At 35.4% G+C, this 23,285-nt stretch overlaps 1 protein-coding gene across 1 annotated transcript in view; it reads right to left on the bottom strand.

Moving 5' to 3' along the window:
• The window catches only part of LOC149807809 (uncharacterized), a 243,214-nt gene that overhangs the window by 151,601 nt on the left and 68,328 nt on the right, over positions 1-23,285 (bottom strand). The window contains exons 4-6 of the mRNA XM_089960550.1: positions 9,390-9,640; positions 5,176-5,341; positions 358-477 (exon numbers count right to left, since the gene is read on the bottom strand). Coding sequence (XP_089816676.1) covers positions 358-477; positions 5,176-5,341; positions 9,390-9,640 — 537 coding nt within the window. The remainder of the gene's footprint in view (positions 1-357; positions 478-5,175; positions 5,342-9,389; positions 9,641-23,285) is intronic.

The following is a 23,285-nucleotide window of genomic DNA, read 5'->3' as shown; positions in this document are numbered from 1 at the left end:
ATAATAATTGTTTCGTGATAATAAATTAAAGATCCTTCAAGATAAAATAAACATTTTAGAAAACCAATGAAAATGTAAGATACCAGCTACTATTACAGTTACTGACTGGAAATCAGATGAAAGGTTGGACTCAGCCTGTGCAGCTCTGCAAGGAAAAGTAAAACATGACAACATGGCAGCAGTTTTGACTTACAAGAACCTTGACCTATTTGAGGGTGAGTTAAATGCATCCCGTCCACATTAGCAGGGCAAAGAACAGTATGACACTATCAACCATAAGTCATAGTGTGGTATAGAAAAATTATGTCACAATATTATAAAACTAATATAATTTAAAAATTTTGTAATGTACAGTACCGGTTCCCCTTGCCACCAGGCAGGATTGGAGGCCACTGAAGATCCCAAGGAAAAAGACTGGTTGATATCTGGGTCATACATGCTGTTGCCCACAATTCCATGTGACTCTGGATACAGACCCTGAAGGGAACAAAAATACTATGCATAATACAGATAACAAAATAACAAAAGTATGTTTTGTGTCATACATTTTCAAGGAAATCCAGCAAAAAAACAAAAATAAGATGGAAACATATCTTGTCTTGCCTGCAAGAAATGGTATCACAATAATTATATTCTGCATTTACTGACTACCAAATGGCTTTTGATTATGTGGATATAATTATTCTCTGGCAAAAGTGTTAAGACATTCTGCTGATGGTAAAATACTTAAAACGTTACTGCATTTGTATTGGAAAATATGAACGAGTTTTTTAAATGGAAATACTGCACGACCTTGGGAGTGCAGTATATCCATCCAACAAAACGAGTTCATATTTTCCCATACAAATGCAGTAACCTTTATATTATATGCTAATTTTTTAATTTTACCTAAAACTTAATTATATTAACAAAATACACTACACGAAACAAAGTAACCAAATGTATGCTGCATTCCAAATTAAACAAACAAGTGCATATTCATCATTACACAACAACATTATTACTGCGCACATAACTCCAGCCAGATAAATTTGAACTTAGTCGCACACTCGACATAACTTTCGAACGAAAATGGTGTGTCTAGTTAAAATTGAAATTTGGAGTCATATTGTGAATGAACGTGCATTGCAACAACTTTTCCATTTGATCTGGAATAAATAGATTTTGGTATTTATTTTTGATTCTACGCAATTTCTTGATTATGGACTGGATTTGTATGTGACAATTCCACATGAAATACATGGGATTGAAGAAGCTAGAAAGAAGCGTGTTGACATCTGCAAATGTGTTTCTGTTTCTGTCATTGAATGTTTGAAATCATAATATGAAGTCTTTCAATTGCATTTATCAAAAAGACACTATGGAATTTAATGCTTATTTCATTTTGAGTGCAGTAATGAGGATGTAATTGCACTTATCATCAAAATTATAGTACAATTTCGAAATGTGTAATCAAGATTGAGAACCTATGACATGGCTCATGTAAATCGGATAGAAAAACTAAGAAAGTACATTTTGAGGAAATTCAGGATATAAAACTGTAAGTATATTTTTTTGCCATTCTTATCACCAGCTAAAGAATACAGTATATGACTTGTCACATGTATGTTATTTGTAAGGACCCTTTCTTGCGTCTGTTGTATACTGTAGCTAGCCTAAATCCGAAACATTGTATCAACGTGGAATGTGCCAAAGCAGCTGGTATGGGGCAGTCCACAAAACATGTTTTAGTTCATTCAGAAACAAATTTAAACAACCACAACGTAAAGCGCCTCTTACGCCAGTGTACATGATTTGTTTACAAATCAGAAGTGCTGGTGTCTGCGTCCATTGTTTGTTTACAATAGAAAGTAGTTCCTTTATGCACGTGAATGCTATACGTGTATTGGTGCATGGGTTCAGTACTGCATGATTCTGACAATGTAAAGTTAACAGAGAAAAAAATGAGCATATAATAATGAATGTTATCCAACATTAATACAGGAATACCAGTCATGCATAAGGCAAGGTTCTACTTGCTGATGGTAAAATACTAAATGTTATCCAACATTAATACAGGAATACCAGTCATGCATAAGACAAGGTTCTACTTGCTGATGGTAAAATACTAAATGTTATCCAACATTAATACAGGAATGCCAGTCATGCATAAGGCAATGTTCTACTTGCTCAAACTTTTTTTACTTCTAATGTTTGGGTACATCACCGCGAAAACCTTTCACCTGTTCTTTTCTCAATTTTTTAAAATATCTTTTCAAACTTATCTCATATGCCTATGATGGTATGATGCTGCATATACAAAAATTTAATCTGTAAGAAGAAAAAAGTGTTCATTAATTTATAAGGGGAAAAATGTAGATAACTCAATGCCACAACATGTTCTCCATTGCTCCTTCTCTCTCTCTTTCTTTCTCTCTCTCTCAATGAAACCTTTCAGCACAAGCATGCTTGGGTCATAAAGAGTAAATCATGCCCTCTTACTGACACCACCCGCCCTCTGCAGTGGTGGTTTTATACAGCTCTACAAGAAATTACAGAGTGCAGAGCTGATCTTAATGAGAAACTGCAGCAACTCCATGTGTACTGTATTGCTACTAACAACAGTTTTCTCTCATTATAGTGAAATCTAAAAATGGTGTTGGAGCTTGAGAGCTTATTTCATCATATCTGAATGTGGCCTCTTGTGCCATCTGGTGGTGAGGATTGTTTAAAGGGGTGGCTCAGAATGCTTGCAGAATGTTATAAATGTCTTATAGCCACTTCAAACAATCACTAAGCAACTGCTCCCTTTGAGTGACAAAGATTTTAGAACAAAGTAAATTAGCATCCTGTGCGTACTGAGGAACTAAACTGGGCACTGGGTGCATTGAGTGATTTGTGGCACTAAACAGGGAATGATGATACATGAGATTGCCTGTATGATGTGAAGGAGGCAAACTTGACAAAGACCTTCCATCTTTGGCTGTACAATCACTGTTGTAGTGACCTGTTGCAATCCGAGCAATATGGCTGAGTTCAGTTGTTAGAGAGCAGGGTCATTTTAGTTAGCATCACATAATCTAGTTCCTAATGTTAGGACAGGTAAAGGGAAGTATGATCCACATAACAGTCCATGCCTGTGAAGTGCAAGACAGTGTATAAGGAGGTTTGCTTTGATCCCTTATGACAGTCAGCTGCAGGTGATAAAGGTAACTGGCCATTAAGCCCATGCATTAACAGGCCTGCTGGTTCCATCAAAAAAGGTTTGTCATGATGATGTGGTGAAGGAGAAGCCACAATATCTCTAACTGTGATAGACTGGATCACCTGATGGTTGATGAGCCTTGTGGATTGCTATTGAAAAGTAAATCATTCACCAAAGTTGTCAGTGTGCATACTGATGGAATCCCTGTCAATCAATGTGTGCCTGAGGGTTAGATATGCAAGTTAATAGTAGTTCTCCTAAGATACTATGATCTGTTAACATATTTGAAGAAGAAAATATCTTCAATGTGTCATAATGTTTCCAGCACATTCAATACTGTTTGAAGTGGACTACATAAACTAGACTGCATTACATCCTTGCTTGCAAGAAAAGGAACATATTATAATGATTGGATGTTTAAGCTGCAGACTGATAACACTCCAGGTTGGAGTTATGGTGTTTGTTTGACTGTTCTTTCATGCAGTCCATTATAGATAAATGTGCACAAAGGTCTAAATACACGTTTTCAACTGAGTTATCTTTCTTGGTTACAGTGCCCTTGGAGTCATAACAATGATGCTACTAAACAGAACTGAAAAAAATGGATGGCCTCTACATTGGAAACAAAGTATAGTTTGATTCTTAAATTATCGTGCATTGATGGTACAATTATTTTGGCCTCTCTGCACACCAGTTCATGACAGGAAATTGGTTAGATACAACAATGAAAAAAATATAATGATTCATTGGAAAACTAAAAATGTGGTTAGTTACCAGTCTCTGACCCTCTAAGCCAGCAGAAAAAAAGCTGGAAGGGCCAGAGTAGTCTGGATTATAGCTAATGCAATCATAAATAATCTGTTTCTGAGTACAAGTAAAATATTTTTTAGCTTATGTTCCTGGCTGAATTTTTTTCTGTTGGCTTAAATAAAAACTTGGTGCTCATAAATTATATATATTATTAAAATTATGTATTAAAATTTAGAAAGTACGGTGTCTGGAAAATTGGAGGGTCCAGATGTATGATTATTGATGGCAATTCTTTTGCACTGGTATCTACTGGCTGGAATAAACATTTGCTAACATCTTATCCAAACTTGGCTCTCCATGAAGGATATCGTCATGTATTATTTTAACATAATGCATTAGGAAAATTCTTATTTTTCACCTATATTCACAGCAATTAAGTATTAGTATTATTTGTATCACCGTTACTTTGTTAATGTAACTACCCATATATTAGATTTACTTTCTAATATACATTCTATGTATTAGATTTACTTTCTAATGTACCTAATATGTATTAGAGTTACTTTCCAATCTAACCATCTATGTATTAGATTTACTTTCTAATCTAACCAACCATGTATTAAATTTACTTTCTAATCTAACCACCCATGTATTAGATTTACTTTCTAATCTAACCACCCATGTATTAGATTTACTTTCTAGCATTACAGATATGTGTGTTGTTCCCTAAGGAAAATGAAAAATAAAAAGAAACTTAAGTTCAAGAAGGACTGTATCATGAATTTTTTCTTGCAACATTTTTGGGTGGATTAGATAAATAACATGATTTTAAGACCTGTACAGTCAACTCCCCTGATTTTCTAACTTTACAACAACAATAATAATAACAATCATATAATGCTACTACTACTACTACTACTTATAATAATAATAATAATAATAATAATAATAATAATAATTATAATAATAATATCAATATCATCATCAACAATTTCAATAAAATAAGGTGCTTTCTCAATCATCTAAATTAAAATAAATTTTAAACCCATTCAATTTTCTTGCCTGAATTTCAACAACATGCTTTTAAGTTTCAGTTTTAACAGACTTAAGACCTTTCAACTAACCAAACTTATGTCAAGTTCCAAATTTTCCCCCAGCAGTAGTTTAGATCCAGGTTTAGGTAAAGACTACAGTTTTTATTGCAAAATACTGGCCAGATTCTATAATACTTTCTAACTCACCGTAGCAATGGTGTAATGGTTCGGAAAGGTCAAAGTTGGGTACACAGCCCTCATATATGGAGTATGTACGCCACAGTCCATTAGCTTCTGAATGGTAGGGGTCGCATTCCGCAACATGTAATCTGCACGGAACCCATCCAGTGACACCAGTAAAACAGGATTCTTACTGTAAAATATGCAACTTTAAGCATTTTACATGAAGTCTATAATAAATTCAGACAATGCAAACAATGCTCTGAACAATTCAAATGTAAGGTAATGCTGCTTCTGAAATGGAGGAGACAGAGAACTTAGAGGGAAGTATCAACAGTCACTGGACAACAATTAGCTTGAGTGTATTCAGAAACAAATGTTTTTCTGTTTTTCTTCATTTTAATTCATTAATGGCTATATAATTCCAAAGACATGGGAGCTATGTGCTTTCCCCAAGGACACACTGAGGCAACCAACCCAGGCTGCCCTGGATGGGTACTGAACTCACAACCCTTAGATTATAAATATGAGGCTCTACCAACTGGACTACCATGGTTCCCTTACATAACAGATGTTCAAAAAAGGAACTGCTGAAGTAAAAACACAGCAGCCCATTGGTAAGTTCCATTAGAGAGACAATATTTCTTACCCTAATACTATAGTTCTCCTATGGTGAGACCATCTGCAACTTCTGCACAGTTTGGCAAATTTGCATTTAAGATGACATTGTCACTTTTTACAAAAATGCACAAAGCTATTTCCCTGTGCTTATTCAAGGGAGAATTACAATAAAGAATGATTAACCGGAATGTATGTAATTAGATCTTAGAGAATTGTTACAAGTTAAAATTGACAAGTGGGTTTTCAAATTTACTTGCTAAAGTTACTTGACCTGTACATTGGAGTATAGATAACTCACTTTACAGCCCCAAATTTGGCATCTTTCCACCTTAAATTCAATGGAATAAGCATGCAACAAGAAAACCACTAATGCCCCAGATTGTAAAGCTTTGATTTGTTTAAATGGCATTACAGTTGTACCTTTCTGATGCATCTATTGCATGAGTTATATCACTCAACAGTAATATTGTCTAAGAAATTGAGCAATATGCAAATGCTAGTGCAGATCACAGGACTGTGAAATGTAGGTCATAATTATATTATTATTAAATAATTAGAAGCACATACATGCTAATGATGTCTCTTCTTAAATACTCTAATATTTTCAGCAGATTTTGCATGTAGTGGAAGCTTGTTCCACAGAACTGTACCAGAGTATTGGAAGCTCTTTTTTAATTGCTCTGTCCTTGGTTTTGGTGCTAGAAGGTTTCCATGTGATATTGATCTCAACTGCTATTGTGTTGAAAAGGGTCTGAATAAGTCCTGAAGATACTCTGGTGCCATTCCATGTAGACATTTATATAAAAGAACTGCCTTGTGAAAATCTATCTTGTCATATATTGTGAACCATTTGAGTTCTGTAAAAAATGCTTTTGAGGGATGATGCATGCTGCTTGTTTCTGAAGTTTATAAATCCTGTCAAGCTCAGATTTAGCACAGTTTCCCCATACATCTGAACAATAATCCATTGTTGGAAGAATATATGACTTGTAGTATAGATTTCAAGTTTCCATAGGTAAATATTTCTTGATTCTGCTGAGTAGGGCAATTTTGGATGACAGTGTTTTACAAAACTTATCAATATGGTCATTCCATAATAAAGTATTATCTATGGTCACACCTACAAGCTTTTCATGTTTGACATTTTCTAACAGATGATTATTTATTACAAGAGATAGTTCTGGCTTCCCTGACTTGTGTAGCTTTTGTGTTGTCCCCAAAATCATACATTTTGTTTTACCTTCATTAATTACCATCCTATTTTGTTGTGCCCAGTCTTGGACTCTGATAAGGTCTAAGTTTAATCTCATTTGGATAACTTCAGTATCAGAACTAGATGTATACAAGGTTGCATCATCTGCAAACAAATCTGTATTTGTGGATTCATTATTTAATGGTAGAATATTGATATAGATAAGGAAGAGGAAAGGGCCCAAAACTGAGCCTTGAGGGACCCCTGAATGAATAGTGCGAGTTTGAGAGCTAATATTGCCAATGCTTACTTGTTGAGACCTTCGGTTTTGGTATGATCTAAACCAGTTTAAAGAAGGACTGTCGAACCTGTAACAGTTAAACTTTTGCAGCAGAATTTCATGATCAACAAGATCAAAGGCTTTCTTGAAGTCAAGGAAAACAATCCCAGTCATATGTCCATTATCCATTTCCTTCATCCAAAGATCAATTAATTTGGTAAGTTCTGTTTGGTACGAGTGGTACTTTCTAAATCCTGAATGCGCTTTATGACATAGAGAGTATGTTTCAAAAATTTATAGACCTGAATGGCTACATGCTTTTCAAATAATTCTGACAATACAGGTAGGATTGATATTGGTCTGTCATTCCCTGGATCCTCCTTTTCTCCTTTCTTAAAGATAGGTGTAACCTTTGCACATTTCAGTATTTCTGGAAAATTACCACTCATTATACTAATAAGTTTATGATATGCGTTAGTGACTTTGTTATTACTGGTGCAGCAATTTTAAGAATTCGTGGACCAATCCCATCCAATCCAGAGGATTTATTAATATTCACCTTAATGAGCACATCAAAAACATCAGATTCACTAACATTAGCTATTGAAAAATAATTATCGTCAGGAATTTTAGCACTTATAAATAACAGAAGAGCATCAAGTTCAATTGGGATGTTAGTTTGGTTCTGAATAATGTTACTGGAGATGCTTATGAAGAAATTGTTGAACATTTCCACAATGTCTTCTACAGATGTTGCTATATCATCATTTTGCTTAAGTCTAGGTGGAAGACAACTGTTCCTGGGTGGGTTCAGCTCTTTTAGATGCTTCCACAATGTCCTGGTACTCTTACTTTCATCAATAGCCTGATTATAGTAGTTCTCTTTTGCCTTATCTATCAGGTGCTTAGCTTTATTCCTCCACTTTCTATAACTTTTCATGTCTTTTTTCTTGTGGAAATTATCTCTTAGGTGTCTAGTCTCATTGATCTCAGGGTCAATCCACATGGGTGTAATTTGGTGTTTAACCCATTTTGTTTTAATTGAGGCATGCTTGCCTAAGGTTGCATTGAACATCCAATACCATTTGTCTAAGGCAGTGATGACATCAGCTACATTGCAGACTGATTGGAAGGGTTTGCAAACTGAATCATTTAAGAACATTTCCTCATCAAACTGTCTAAAGTCCCTGTATTGCATTTCAATGTGTTGACCATTTTTAGATGACTTAGGAACATGTCTAGTTATACAGCCTTGGTAGTGGTCACTCAGTGCATACAGTGGCACCTGAATTTCACTTATGTTTTCAGGTTTATTAGTATAGACATGATCAACGATAGTAGCACTTTTATCTGTTATTCTAGTTGGGGCGTTAATTAATTGAGTAAAGTTGTAAGTTTTTTATTATTATTATTATTATTATATGATAAAGTTTCGACTAAACAGTGTATCAAGCATCTACATAATGAATTACATGCCTATGCAGAAAGCAACTGTGTTTGAGAAGCTGAACTTAACATAAACATAACTGCAGATAACTTGAATGTGAAATGTACATGTAGCTCACAATGACTTAGTTTAGATTTAAGGGTATAGTACCTGTAGTGTAGCTTTCAAATGTGATAAAAGTTGGAAAGATACAAATCAACAAAGAAACTTTGCATAAAAATTCTTAATAAATGATGAGTAAAGTACTTGATTTACCTGAGGGACACATTTGAAATGTCCCCTTTAAGCTGAAAAAGCTTTTGAGATACAATAATTATAGCAAAGTATTAGCCAGGGGGTGGGGGTGGGTGAGAAATATATATGAACCACATCACTTTGTGTTAATTTTGTAGAAGGCAAGTTAGTGTCATCAATTCTTTTTATTTGTTTCTATTAACAAAATTGAGTGCAAAAAATATGCACTTTTTCCAAACTTTTGCCCTTAACCTGTTGGGTGGATCTAGGATCCAAATCCTTAATTGTCAATTAGTACTGATAATAATTATCAGTAATTATTCAGTAACTACTAATAATCATAAAACATTATGTCGAGCATTATCATCTTCAGTCAAGAAGTGTGAACAGAGTTCAGTTTACAAGAAGTATACACAGACACGTGATAAGATCTGTTGCAGAGATTCCTATCACTAGAGATAGCTGACCTCCATGGACACTGAGTATCAGGTGGTGGGTGGCAGGTCCAAAACTCTGGAACAGGGGCTTGTGTAGATGTCGTTGTTGTGGTGGAAATTATGACTGTATTACTGGTGTGAGAAGTGCTCATCTTCGGGGTGGTAGTTTTCTTCTGCCCTGAATCACCTCCTTCAACTGCCTGGGCATTTCCATGCTCATCAGACTTCTTCAATCCAACACCAAGGCCAATAGAAAGGCCCAAAATCAACACAACTATGACCTGAAATAAACAATGCATGTCTGTATTGTACCTGAAAGATTGTTATTCCTCATTTATGTTTCTGAAGAACCTAGATAATTAAATACAGTTGTTACGGGGTTAATGCCATTTATCAACATAAGATATACTGGAAAGCCCTGGTAAGAGCCACCAACCCATGGGTAACTATTGGCAAACTTTCTCACATAAACACGATGATTGAGTCTGCGTCTCTAACCCATGCATACAGATGTGAGATGGCAATGATCAGAAAAGGCAAGCGCTTTAGACCAGTCATCACCTAGGGTCCCCAATTAAAATACATTCTATAGGTACAATGATCACTCACTGTAAAGCCCCTCAGTGTACTGCTGCTCATCATACAAAGCTGGTATTGTTATAGGCCCCATTATAGTACAACCCATACAGGTCAGGTATTTGTCCAACACTGATTATCGGACAGTAATGGGTGTCATCTTTTAGAACTTGATTCTACATTCCTGTAAATGGCAACTATTCACTTAATTTAGAACCTCATACATTCATATTCCTTTGGATGATCATTATTTACACACTCCAACATGTACATACAGCAAAATCATGTTAAGTATTTGAACATTTTTGGGTGATATCAACTTAAAAATGTGATCCAATACAATCTGGATTGAATGTCACAACCTCATTATGTCACATGTTGACTGACAAATTCAAACTATCCAATACTGTGACTATTAGACTCAACATACTCTTGACCCAGCTTAGTACTTGGCCACCATTGTAAAAGCCATTGTCTGGAATTTTCATGATGACAGCATGCATAGGATTCAATAATCAGGGTTGAATAAGACTTTGCTTTAACAAAATTAGTATCAAATTTTAAAGCTACAATTTATATTTAATTTAAGATAAGCAAATGCAGATAACAACCCATTTGACGTTTACCATAAACTAATTCACGTTTGTTATCTTTGCTACTTGATCTGCTTAACTTAATTTTAATTCTTTGTTGTTGGGAACCAACAGACCCATGTTGCTATGACAACATGCATATAAATAAACCCAGTAGCAGTGAAGTTCAACAGATCAAAGTTTTGGAGAAAAGAGTCTATTTGAGTGTGATTACTGGATTCATGTTAATTTATTAAAAATCAAGCAGGAATGTGAAAAATTGTGCATCACATATCAAAGCCTTCCTATATTTTGAAAATTCTCTTTTTTTCCAAATGAAGGCAGGAATATCTCCTAAAACTTTTCAGGTCTAGAAAGTAGACCCTGTAGAAACTATGCCTTTGTGATTAAGTTGAATCACTAAATCATAATGGTAAACTAAATTTGTTTTAATTCAAAGGTGAAATAAGTGCCTAACATTTGAATTTGTATTTCTAACACTGCTGTGTTTCTGCCAAATAAACATATTAAAAACAGAAGTGATCCTTTCACTCAATCGTCTAAGTAGAAACTGCCATAGTTTACCCTTGTCAGCAAAATCACCATCATGACAGTATCACCTTCATAAAAGCACCACCATAACAACAGTGTCACCATCAAAAATTTGTCTTGTACTTTATTAATAACCTCGTAAATAATAAATAAAAAGTCATCCCATGAATTTCATTTTCAGTTTAAAAAATTAAAACATTTCTGATAAAAGTCCTAATTTCAAAAAGAGTGCAAAACACACCATTAAATAATTTTTTTAAGCAAGTTTTAATTAAATTACATCGGCCCATTTTAAGTTTGAAATATGAGATGAAATAAAAATTGCCACTGATTTTGTAAAAATTGTTTTGGCTGCCACTCCACTTTATTTTAGCACCACCAATCCAATGAGAAACTTTTGTATAGATATTTTCAATAAATGTCTCATAAATTGTTTAATTCTTTTAAAGCATTTAATTACCAGAATGGGTCAAACATTTCATCAAAAAATATTCTGGCTTAAGGTGGTCTACTTTTAAAAATCAACACGTATTGTGCAGCACAAAATCATGTGATCATCATGACATCATCAACATGACATCATTTTTTCCCAATGTGTATAATAGTGCTATGATTTCTGGGAAAAACTAGTCATAAAATGGCATGGCTGCAACTTCCTTCTCTTGTTATGTAATAAAAAAAGAACTCATGAAGATTATACAATTTTTAATTGCACCTATGTATTCATACTTAAATGTACATGAACGTTTGAATGGAGTGATACATGCAATTTGTTCATACGATTTCCTAAGAGCACAACAGAAACTATACATTTTAATTAATTTTAACTGATAGTAGTACCTGTTTTAATTACAAATAGTTAAATATACTTAATCAACTGCCATCTAAACAATACATTTTGTTCTTTTCTAAAACTTCAAAGGAAAAAGGCAGTTGAAAATATTTCTGTATTAGTTTAAAACATTCCCAATGGCATGGAAAATATTTCTGTATTAGTTTAAAACAACCCCAATAGCATGTACACAAGAGCACATGCACAAGTGTCTTCACACCATAGTGTTCATTCCTTCCATCCACAGTGGTCATTGATGTTACCTGTACCTATAATCCTAACTTTACAACTACATATTCAGGGAGTCGATACAGATTAAATGTAAATCATTTGGACTGTGAAAGTTTTGTGAAGATTTTGATATTTTCACAGAATTTAGTAATATAGAAAGAAAACATTACCTTGACCTTACAGCACTCTTCAAATTCCAAAACACAGCATTGTCTCATATGTTTCTCACCTGAAAATGTCTTATTTTAAAACTACAACTTCTGTCAAAAATATTTTGACTTGGCTTTTGTATGAATTGTCTATTTTCCTTAATTTATGTGTTCAATGAATTATGAAAAAAGAGTTTTTGAGGAAGCAGTCCTTCATACACTCAGCAATGTCTGTAATTTTTACCCCATGAGATTTGTGCTTATGGCTTCAAATTGATTGTATTAAGAAAATAATGCAAGCACTACAGTTAAAATCTTTAGAATATATATTTGAAAAGTGCTGTCACCAATTATATATATATATATATATATATATATATATATATATATATATATATATATATATATATATATATATATATATATATTCTTAAAACACATACTGTTCTTACAAATCAATGTTTACAGTTTCAAAACACAAGTTGGTGGGTTTGCAACATCAAATGAGAACTTGAACTTGAGGAAATCTGGGATAATACATTTGGGGGTTTTTGTGTGCAAGGGAAAGGGTTAATGGTCAATCAACTATTAAAGCACATGCCTGTGAATGTGTTTTGTTGGCATAACTGATATCAGCATCTCCATGAAAAACAATTTCATCTTGGGCTACAAAACTGTAACTACTTGAGGGAGCATTTCAAAATTGATAAACTAATGTCACACAGTTTACATCTAAAGAATCACAGGGCAAAATCTTTTTCTCTTTCCTAACAGAAGGCAAAGTTTGTATTTTTTTCAGTAACTTAGTAGCCCACTTTGCCAGGTAGCATGAACCAAAGTAAAAACATGAACTCCATCTTTTCTCACTTGGACCCAAATTTTGTTTTAATTTTTTTATCTCCAATTCCCAAAAAAACAAAACATTAAAGATTCTCAATGTCAAAAGTTTACAGAAAGATCTGCACTAATTATCCATCAAATATTAGCAAAGTAATTAAAATTCATCTAATTTAAGCAGATTAAAGAATACAGACTCTTCTTATCAAATACACAAAAAAGAAAAGGGTATGTAGGTGTTCAGTTAATTGGTTCAGTATCACAGAGTTACTGAGATCACAGTGCAGCGTTTCCCTTTACCCTCATTTGTGCTTCAGAGACCCCCAAATATATAATTTGACCATCAAATTTTGATACCAAAGTTTGTTTTTGACTGAGTTTGACCCCCAGTTTTCACATAAAGGAGATTATTGACTCTCAGTCTTGCACCCCTAGGGGATACACTGTCACACAAGTCATTGATTTCATAATAGAAACCCTAGACTGTTGATCTAGTGTAGTTCGTAAATAACTAAAGGTTTTAAAAAGTCTCTCACATTTCATTGGCTATATCATTTTCTTTCACAAGGCAGTTATGTTGATTACTAAAACTGTACAACAGTATTCATACTCATGAAATAAAATGCTGAGATCAATAGCACAAAGTTGACACCATAAATGAACACCTAAATAGTAGAGTTTTTATCCCAATTGTCACTTGATCACTCACACCAATGCATTTATATAATAAAATCAATGTGCACACTATAATTTTGGTAATGAATGATGCTTGGCTGCGTACAGTGGACATCAATCAAGTTTTACTGTACCAAAATCAGATTCCTTGAGCAATTTGAAAGATATGGCCAATTAATTTCAAACATTCACAATTGCTCGATAGTCTGTGTTGTGAAAGATACATAAGGATTTAGCTGGGATATCTCCAAGTCACATCTGGTCTATCACCAATACACTGGCATAGTTGAATCACTGTTGCCATAAAGTTAATTCTGGAACTGTTAAAATAAAAGTCACACAGAGCAATGATGCTAAATTTAGTGCATGATTTAGGCATTGCTATTGTGTCACTGGTCCTTGTTTTTTTGTTTTTTTCTTTCATTTTAGACACGAGTAAGACCCTTCTGAAGCACATAAAAAGTGCATATAAAAATACCTCATAAATTAAAGGCAAAAGTCACTGGTGTTGATTTTTGAGAAACTGAATCAAGTGCTGCCTCCATGGCTTACTAAATCAAGTGTACTTAACGTATATGGGTGCAAGGGACAGTTTTTATGCACAAATTTGATGTTGCATACACTTGCCTAATATAATAATTCATAAAATATAAAAGTGAGGTCACAATGGTCAATATTTTTGGATATGTATAATAAAGTGAAAGATAAGAATATCATTCACTTGACGTGACAAGTCAGTGGACATTCATAGAATCATAGAATACAAAGTTGATGCACCCCAGACCCAAATTTATACATGCATTTTGCAAGGCCATATTTGAGAACATGTGATGCTCACAGTGCAAACACAAGCCATTTCCCTAGGTGATAATTTTGAAAAACATTGTGTACTTAATAGTTTGGTGCAATTCAAAATAATTGTTATCGAGGAATATTTTGAGATATTCTACCTGCCTTGAACCGATGTATCTACTGCTGTAAGTGGCTAGCCCTGCTACCTAAGCAACTATTCGTATTTCACTGGCTACATCCTGTGCAGCACAGGAATCTGACGTTTTATCAATAAAGTACGGTGAAATCTCGGACAATATGAAATCCCCTTATCGGTAATATAAATATTTATGTTTATTTATATTAACGATAAGGGGATTTCATATTGTCCGAGATTTCGCCGTATTTTATTGATAAAACGTCAGACTCCTGTGCTGTGCAGTTACTACATGAAGTGAACATGACTCAAATCAATGTCAAGAACAACACAAGCCGGGACGACCAAATTCACAAATCTATCAATATCTTTAATTATTACATAATAATAGCTCAAAGAGTCACACCATAACCTTAGGTTAAGAAATTTGACACGGAGTCAATTTACGAAACTGTCCCCGCCACAGGGGCTCGTATCGTTCGTTGCTTATAGTTTACCTGTCATACATGTACTATATAATAACTAATTACACTGGTCAACAGTGAAATCATTACTGACTTGAAAAGGCCCTAATCTGTAGTATTTTGGTGTGCCGAACACGAATATAACCGTGAAAAATTTGTATTGGCTCTCGTTTTGAAGATATTCATATACCTCATTTTCTATGTTTCACTGTGTAAATTTCTCCAGTAGGACTGCAGCAACATCCGGAATAATGATGTAACATTGCATAATACCATCATGCTCACATCATCCACAGTTGATTGCATCATTTTCTGATGCAATGCAATACTAATGCCATGCGGCTGCTGAAGTAAGTTGACGTCAGCAGTGTACTATACATGTGTAGGCCTATTATACTAATGCCAGGCGGCTGCTGAAGCTGACGTAAGCAGTGTACTATATAAAGCCCAATCAGATAGGTTCAGCATTTAAAATATTTTAGACGTTGTGCGAGACAGTTCAAGCTACTGTTACATAAAACTTATTATTTTATCCATTTACGTACAATAAAGAACAGTAATGCCTCGAAAGTGTGTTAATACCGCGGACAATTTTTGCTATATTTGTGGGGAAGTGACATTTGCCAACCAGAAGAAAAGTATCAATTCTCAAGTGAAGAAGGCATATCATCTTTACTTCGGATGCAAGGTTGGTGACCAAGACAAGCCTTGGGCTCCACATATATGCTGTGCTACATGTACAACACAGCTTTCACAGTGGTTGAATTGCAAAAGGTCATCAATGCCGTTTGCAGTCCCAATGGTGTGGAGAGAGCCAAGCAACCACCTAAATGACTGTTACTTCTGCTTGGTTCCTCCTCTTTCCGGCGGAATAACGAAGCGAAAGAAGTCGAGAATAGTCTACCCAAACATTCTGTCTGCATTGAGACCAGTTCCACATGGTGAGGGACTTCCTATTCCAGAACCTCCAGCAGAATATTCTCTTGATTCATCTGACGAAGACAAAGGTGAGTCGACCTGTTCTTCTCCTGGTCCATCAGCATGCAGTGATCCAGATTTTCACTGTGGTGCATCATCAACCCCACACAGAATAACACAGGAAGAACTAAATGACCTGATTCGTGATTTGGACTTATCAAAGAACAAGGCAGAATTGCTAGGATCAAGACTCCAACAATGGAATCTTCTAGAAGAAGATGTCACAATTACTGCATATCGAAAGCGCCACCAGCAATTGGAGCCTTTCTTCAGAAAGGAAAGTAATCTGATATTCTGTTCCGATATTGAGGGCCTCATGAATGCTTTAAAAATCACTCATGACCCACAAGAATGGAGACTATTTGTGGACTCTTCGAAACTGAGTCTCAAGGCTGTGCTTTTGCACAATGGAAACATTCTTCCATCTATTCCAGTAGCGTATGCTGTCCACATGAAAGAGACATACGATAACTTAAGGCAGCTACTGAATTCCATTGAGTATAACAAGTACAGCTGGCACCTCTGTGGTGATTTGAAGGTAGTTGCCCTTTTAATGGGACTGCAGCAAGGATATACAAAATACATGTGTTTCTTATGCGAGTGGGATAGCCGAGCAAGGGAAATGCACTACATGAGGAAGGAATGGACTCACAGGCAGAATGTAGCCATTGGAGAGAAGAATATCCAACACCCAGCTCTGGTTGAGGCTCAGAAAATCTTGCTACCACCCCTTCCCATCAAACTAGGTTTGATGAAGAACTTCGTGAAAGCCATTGACCGGACTTTGCCAGCATTCCGATACCTGCATGAAAAATTCCCTCGACTCAGCGAAGCAAAGATTAAAGAGGGAGTTTTTGTGGGTCCTCAGATTCGAGAGCTTTTCAAAGATGACCGGTTCAACAACTTGCTGGAAGGTGACGCGAAACAAGCATGGAATGCTTTTCGCCTAGTTTCTACAAACTTCCTCGGAAATGTTAGGGCAGAAAACTATAAGGAACTAGTAGAAGACATGTTGATGAAGTATAAGAAACTTGGCTGCAATATGTCTCTAAAGATTCACTTCCTTCATTCCCATTTGGATTTCTTTCCTAGCAACTGTGGTATTGTTAGTGATGAACACGGCGAACGTTTTCATCAAGATATCGCAACAATGGAACAAAGATACCAGGGAAAATGGTCCACTACAATGCTGGCTGACTACTGCTGGACACTCCTCAGAGATGCTCCCGAACAGCTGTACAAGAGACAGGCGAAGAAATCTAAGATGTAGTCAATGACTTGATTTTTTATAGGTAGGCTATTACAGTTGACCTTTTACTATTGGAATGCATTTCGTTATGTAAACATTAATTTCTTGCAGATTACAAAAAAACTAGAGCCAATTTTGCAATTTGACTGTCATATTCGTGTTCAGCACATAAAAATTGATAAGAATTGACTAATTTTATTTCAGTAACATGACTTTTGTAAAAATTTGTTGTCCAGTGTTATTATTATTATTATTATCGTGTGCAGTGCGTGCTCAGTCATTTAACAACGTCATCATCAGCAAAGTGTAGATCCTGCAGTCCACCAGGGAACTGTCAGTTGACAGTGGTCCACAATGTGTGACACGGTCTAAAGAGCTCTACAGGAATTTGGAGAGTTAGTGGCCTGGTCCCATCGGACAAGGTTGATTGCACAACGACCCTGTCCTGTCCGAAAGCGATTCATTGTGGCCCACAGATGACGTGGAAGGTTGATGCCAGGAGGGCAGACAGATGGCTCAGCTACGAGTGAGTGGTTTACAAAGTATGTTGAAAATCGCTCGACACTCCATTCCGAAATAGCTGTCTTATCCTCCGGCAACGGACCTAACCAGATTGGGTATCTCGAAGTCAAGCGGACTGCAGGATGTGAGGTGATGTCCCTGTAGAGTGTAATTTTCTCACTGGCATAGACCTTAGCCAACACTTTTGTGGTTGCTTCCTGGCAACGCAGCTGTGGAGGAAGAATGTTGCTGAGTACCGATCACTGACATTCTACTACCACCTGAAGAAAACTGCAGCAAAACTTAACACTCGAATCTACCTACTCCGCAAACTGGCTGACTCAACACTCAAAACATCAGCACTGGCCCTCTGTTACTCAATAGCCGAGTATTGCGCTCCTGTCTGGGCTCGATCATCCCACACTAAGTTAATTGATGTCTAGCTCAACACAACACTGGGCATAATCTCTGGAACACTACGTCCTACTCCTGTGCTATGACCGCCGGTACTCAGCAAATAGATATTAAATAGTACATGTATGACAGGTCCATTGTAAGCAGCGATACGAGCCCCTGTGTCCCCTGCCACCTAAGAAGAAAATTGATCAAACTTATGTTTACGTGAATGTAATGTCTTTTCTGATTTTCATTAGCCTGCATGGCACAATCAAATGCACTGGGTTGATGATCAGCAATAGAAAATGTAAAGAGAATATGAAATTTCCAAAGATCACCGAAACCACTATAACGCAGGTTGTATTTTTTAAATAAATTGTTATGTAATAGCTATGACTGCTATATAGTGAGGCTCCATGATGTTTTATCTCTTCACTAATTTCTTCTGACCTTTAATGACTGGAAAGTATATTCTTAATCGGATTATATATGTTCTATTCTTGAACAAACCGGTTTGTCTTTAGCTAAAAGATTATATTTGTGAATGTTCATTACAAGTATTCCATCCATGCACTTGTTGTAAGTTTGTTATATTTGAAAGACACCAAGTCTGGTAATTGTTCGAATTACTGAAGTATGATTTATTTTTGGGATTTGAAAAAAATGAGACAATTTCGTAAGTAATTAAATTGGTAATTTTGTGCATTAACATCAACACATACATCATGTAAAGAATAAACGAAAACAAAACTATATGCGGACAACAAATGACGTTCACTTCAATGACAAAAAACAATACTTCGACCTGTATGAGCACAAATCAAAAACATGTTAGAGAAATCACTTACATTCGACATCAAAAGAAGCCGCCTCAGCAAACAACACTAAGATACCAATAAAATATTATAGCACCTGAATATGGTCTCTTCCTTAACACACCCTACATAAAACTACACCAGGAATTGCTTTCTGACAACAATGGCACTGACACAGTGGCTAAAAGGGACCAAAAATCAACTTAGATCCCTGTCGGTTTTGATGATGTCGTCATTCCACATGGGGACCAGACACGTGACCAGATGCCCCTTTGCTTAATGAAATTGTGTTAACATTAGACGAGATGTGTTCAGGACCAATCAAAGTGCAAGTATGCCAACTAAATTGAAAAACAATGGAATTACTCCTTTGTTTGAGCCTGCCTCGCATACGAATATTCTTCAACCATTTGACTTTACTTAAAACATCGTCAATGAAGTTGATCGACGCTGAATGGCTGAACGGAGCTCTGAACGATCGGACCTAAAATAATAATGTATGTATGTGTGGTCATGTAGGCGCATTTACTCATCTTAAATTAAATACCAATTGCTTTTTTAAAAAATGTAATACTAACATTGTTTAACAAAGGTTAATTAAATCCTGATAATTGTTAGCGCTGCGCCATTACTGTCATCCAGAAACTTCGAGACGAACACTATTGATGGATATGGATTTTAACAATACAAGCCAGTAGAGGTGCGCGGTTTACCAGTTTACTACGGTTAATTTTTCCAGTGGTACGTACCACAGTACTATTTCACTATACCGGTACGTCGGCAGTTTCCGTCAGTTAAGAATGTACGAATAATACGGTGTAATCTTGTAACGAATTTAACATTAACAGCAATTTTTTAATTTTTAATAATAAAATGATTTTTTTAAAATTAAAATACAAAACTTGTATTTGTCAGAAAGTAATTTTAAATATTACGAATATAATTATATTTAATTTGTATTGTGTGTTGACTTTTGTCCTTGATTATAAATTGTAAGGGTAATTTTGTAAACAACATATTACTTAAGTAATTTTTGTTTATGATTGTAAATTATATTTTAAGATTATTATTAATTGTAGGTAAACATGTTGACTCGGATCAGAGCTCAGGACATTTTTCTTCCCCTCTGGAATTTCTGGTCTACCTGATGTTTGCCATGTTCTTTCCTTCAATTCAAGTGAAATACATGAACGTATTTACAATTAAGAATATTCTGGAAGTGAACCTTTGACACTCATCCTGGTCCCCTTAATGTGCCACATGTCTTCGTTATAGATCCAAATCATAAACACACACATACTGGTAAACTTTAAGAAATAGCGAAGAAGACTTGAGATACACATACTGGTATTGAATACAATAAATAAAAAAAGATATCTACAGTCGGTGTTCACCAATCTCATTATTAGTTACCGACTCTGCCACAAAATGTTTTCTTATAAATAGCAATCAAATTTTTAATAAAAATAACAAACGATAGTTTGCAACTAAATGCCTAAAGGCCCGCAAATATCACCTGACAAAGACAAGTACAGAACATTAACCAAACACATGCAAATGTCACCTAGCAAGGACAAGTACACAACAATACACAGATACATGCAAACATAACCTAACAAGGACAAGTACACAATAATGACCAAACACATGCAAATATCATCTAACAAGGACAAGTACACAACAATAACCAAACACATGCAAATATCACCTAACAAGGACAAGTACACAACAATACCCAGATACATGCAAATATCACCTAACAAGGACAAGTACACAACAATAACCAAACACATACAAATAGGACAAATCTTGAGAACGCAAGTAAAACATAAAACAATAATAAAAAATAATGAACTTTTGCATAGACTGGGAAAACAGTTTAATGCAAACATTTAAAAAAATGTAAAACTAAAACACAAAAACCAAGGATTATTGGAACATACTAAATAATAGGAAAGGGGACAGAGGATACAAATCTTAAACTCGATCAATTGGTAATTATTAGAAAACATAAGAATGCTGACAACAAAATTAAAACAATTGACACTAAAGATGTCATAGATGAAAAAGATGAAAATGATGAAATTCCTAATTCTGCAAATAACTTGAGTCCGAATTTATCAATTGGATTAAAAGTCTTAAGTACAACAAGACAACATCGTATGAAAATTTATTAACCGAGCATATACAATTTAAGTCTGATATGCCGAATCATTAGATGACTCTTTTGTCAGTGTAATATTTTAGACGGGTCTGATTCCTGACATTTGAACTGAAGGCATAATCAGACCAATATATAAGGGGAAAGGGGATCCAAACTCACTTGATAACCCCATAGACCTATGGCGACACTGAACTGCTTTAGTAACCGTTTGTATTTGAATAAAGTAGTCAAAATATTTTGGATTTAGCCAGGCTATTTAATTATGGAACATATATATTTTGTATTCACGCTCTTACTGAAATTTAAAAAAGCTTTGCAAGATTAAACTATTTTTGGCTTTTATTGATTTTAATACTGTTTTTGATGATGTATGGAGATTAGGGATGTGGGTGGAACTATTAGATAACAATATCAATAGAAAATATTTAGAATATTATAAAATCAAATCTTGTGTCAGTTATGCAAGAGAGCATTTCACCATTTTCGGTTAATAAAAGGTGTAAGGCAATGGTGAAAATTTTTCGCTAGTTTTATGTTTTATGATTCTAAATGGCTTACAAAATTTTCTTTAAGAAAGTCTTTTAATTCTTCTCTAAGGGCAACGAAATTCGCGAAACTTATTGATACTGCAGCATTTTGATTGAACCATCAACATGAACGCTAATAATTCTTTTTTGTCTCATTCGACTGACCGCTCCAGAGGTTTAAATCGTTAGAGCGTCCGTCTCGAATGCCGTGAGGTGGCGGGTTCGAACTCCAGCCAAGTCATACCAATATACATTTAAAAATGGTACTAGCAGCTGCCTTGTTTGGCGCTCAGCACTCAGAGGTTAATGTTAGGATTGGTCAGCCTGGTTTCCGATAACGTGGCTGGGTGGGACCTGGTGCTACATGTCTGCAGGATGATGCCCAGTACTACACATCACTGTAAACTGCCACACAAATTGAAGAAGCTAAGTTAACAATTCACACACACACACACTATCTCTCTCTCTCACACACACACCCACACGCACCCCCCCCCCACAACACACACACACACACACACACACACACACACACACACACACACATCTCAGAACAAACCAACGTCTATGATACGGAAAGAGAAACAGTTACATTTGACAAATTAACACAAAAGCTGGAATCATGCATATCATAACCCCCCCCCCCACACACACAAAAAACAACAAAACAACTGGTGGTCAATCTTTAAAACATTCACCACCTCTCGTATACATTCTATTCCAAGTCTTGAAGATAATGTTCGATAATTAGCAACGAGATTGACAAAGATGAATTATTTAACCATTGTTTTTTATTCAGATTAAGGAGGATAAAGGAGGAAATAACCCATCACTAAAATATTCCCAAACTATCAATGGTTTCACTCTATTATGTTCTACTGGTGTGTGTGTGTGTGTGTGTGTGTGTCAGCTCATGTCTGCTTATTATAATTTTTAGTCACCCTAAAATCGCCGACGAGCGTCAACATATTTGAACCGACTTTTGCGATTTGATTGAGAACACTTGTTTGCCAGATGGTATTTACGTATCCGTCTCCTATGAATTACCGCGTAAGTGAAAGATCATAAACACCACATGTGGGTGGGTGTTAATTGATCATGCCTTGAATGAAATCCTGGTGGTTAATTGCTAGTGGCAAGCGCTTTTTATTTTCATACACGCGTCTTAAAGTCACCTTATTCACATTACAATTCGGTGACATGCGTCAAAACGATCATTAGAGTTTACAAGGTAATTGCCCGAGGCTAGGTTAGGGACCTGAAAGTCGGCCAATCCCAGACACGTCAAAATATTGCTATTAAAATGTAACCGATCATTTAGAATAGGATTACCTTTGTGCTTTATTTGTAAAAACGTAATTCATGTAGGTATTCGCACTGTCACGTTTATACGAGAGAATGCGAAATATGAAAGGTAGTAAGTATTCGCTTTGTCACGTTTGTACGAGAAAATGCGATATATGAAATATGTACCGAGGCA

This window comes from Sinohyriopsis cumingii, chromosome 1 (genome assembly GCF_028554795.1).
Source record: "Sinohyriopsis cumingii isolate HCF-2022 chromosome 1, ASM2855479v2, whole genome shotgun sequence".
Taxonomy (NCBI): Eukaryota; Metazoa; Mollusca; class Bivalvia; order Unionida; family Unionidae; genus Sinohyriopsis; species Sinohyriopsis cumingii.
The sequence above is the reverse complement of the archived record's forward strand: the minus strand, read 5'-3'. Positions and strand labels throughout refer to the sequence as shown.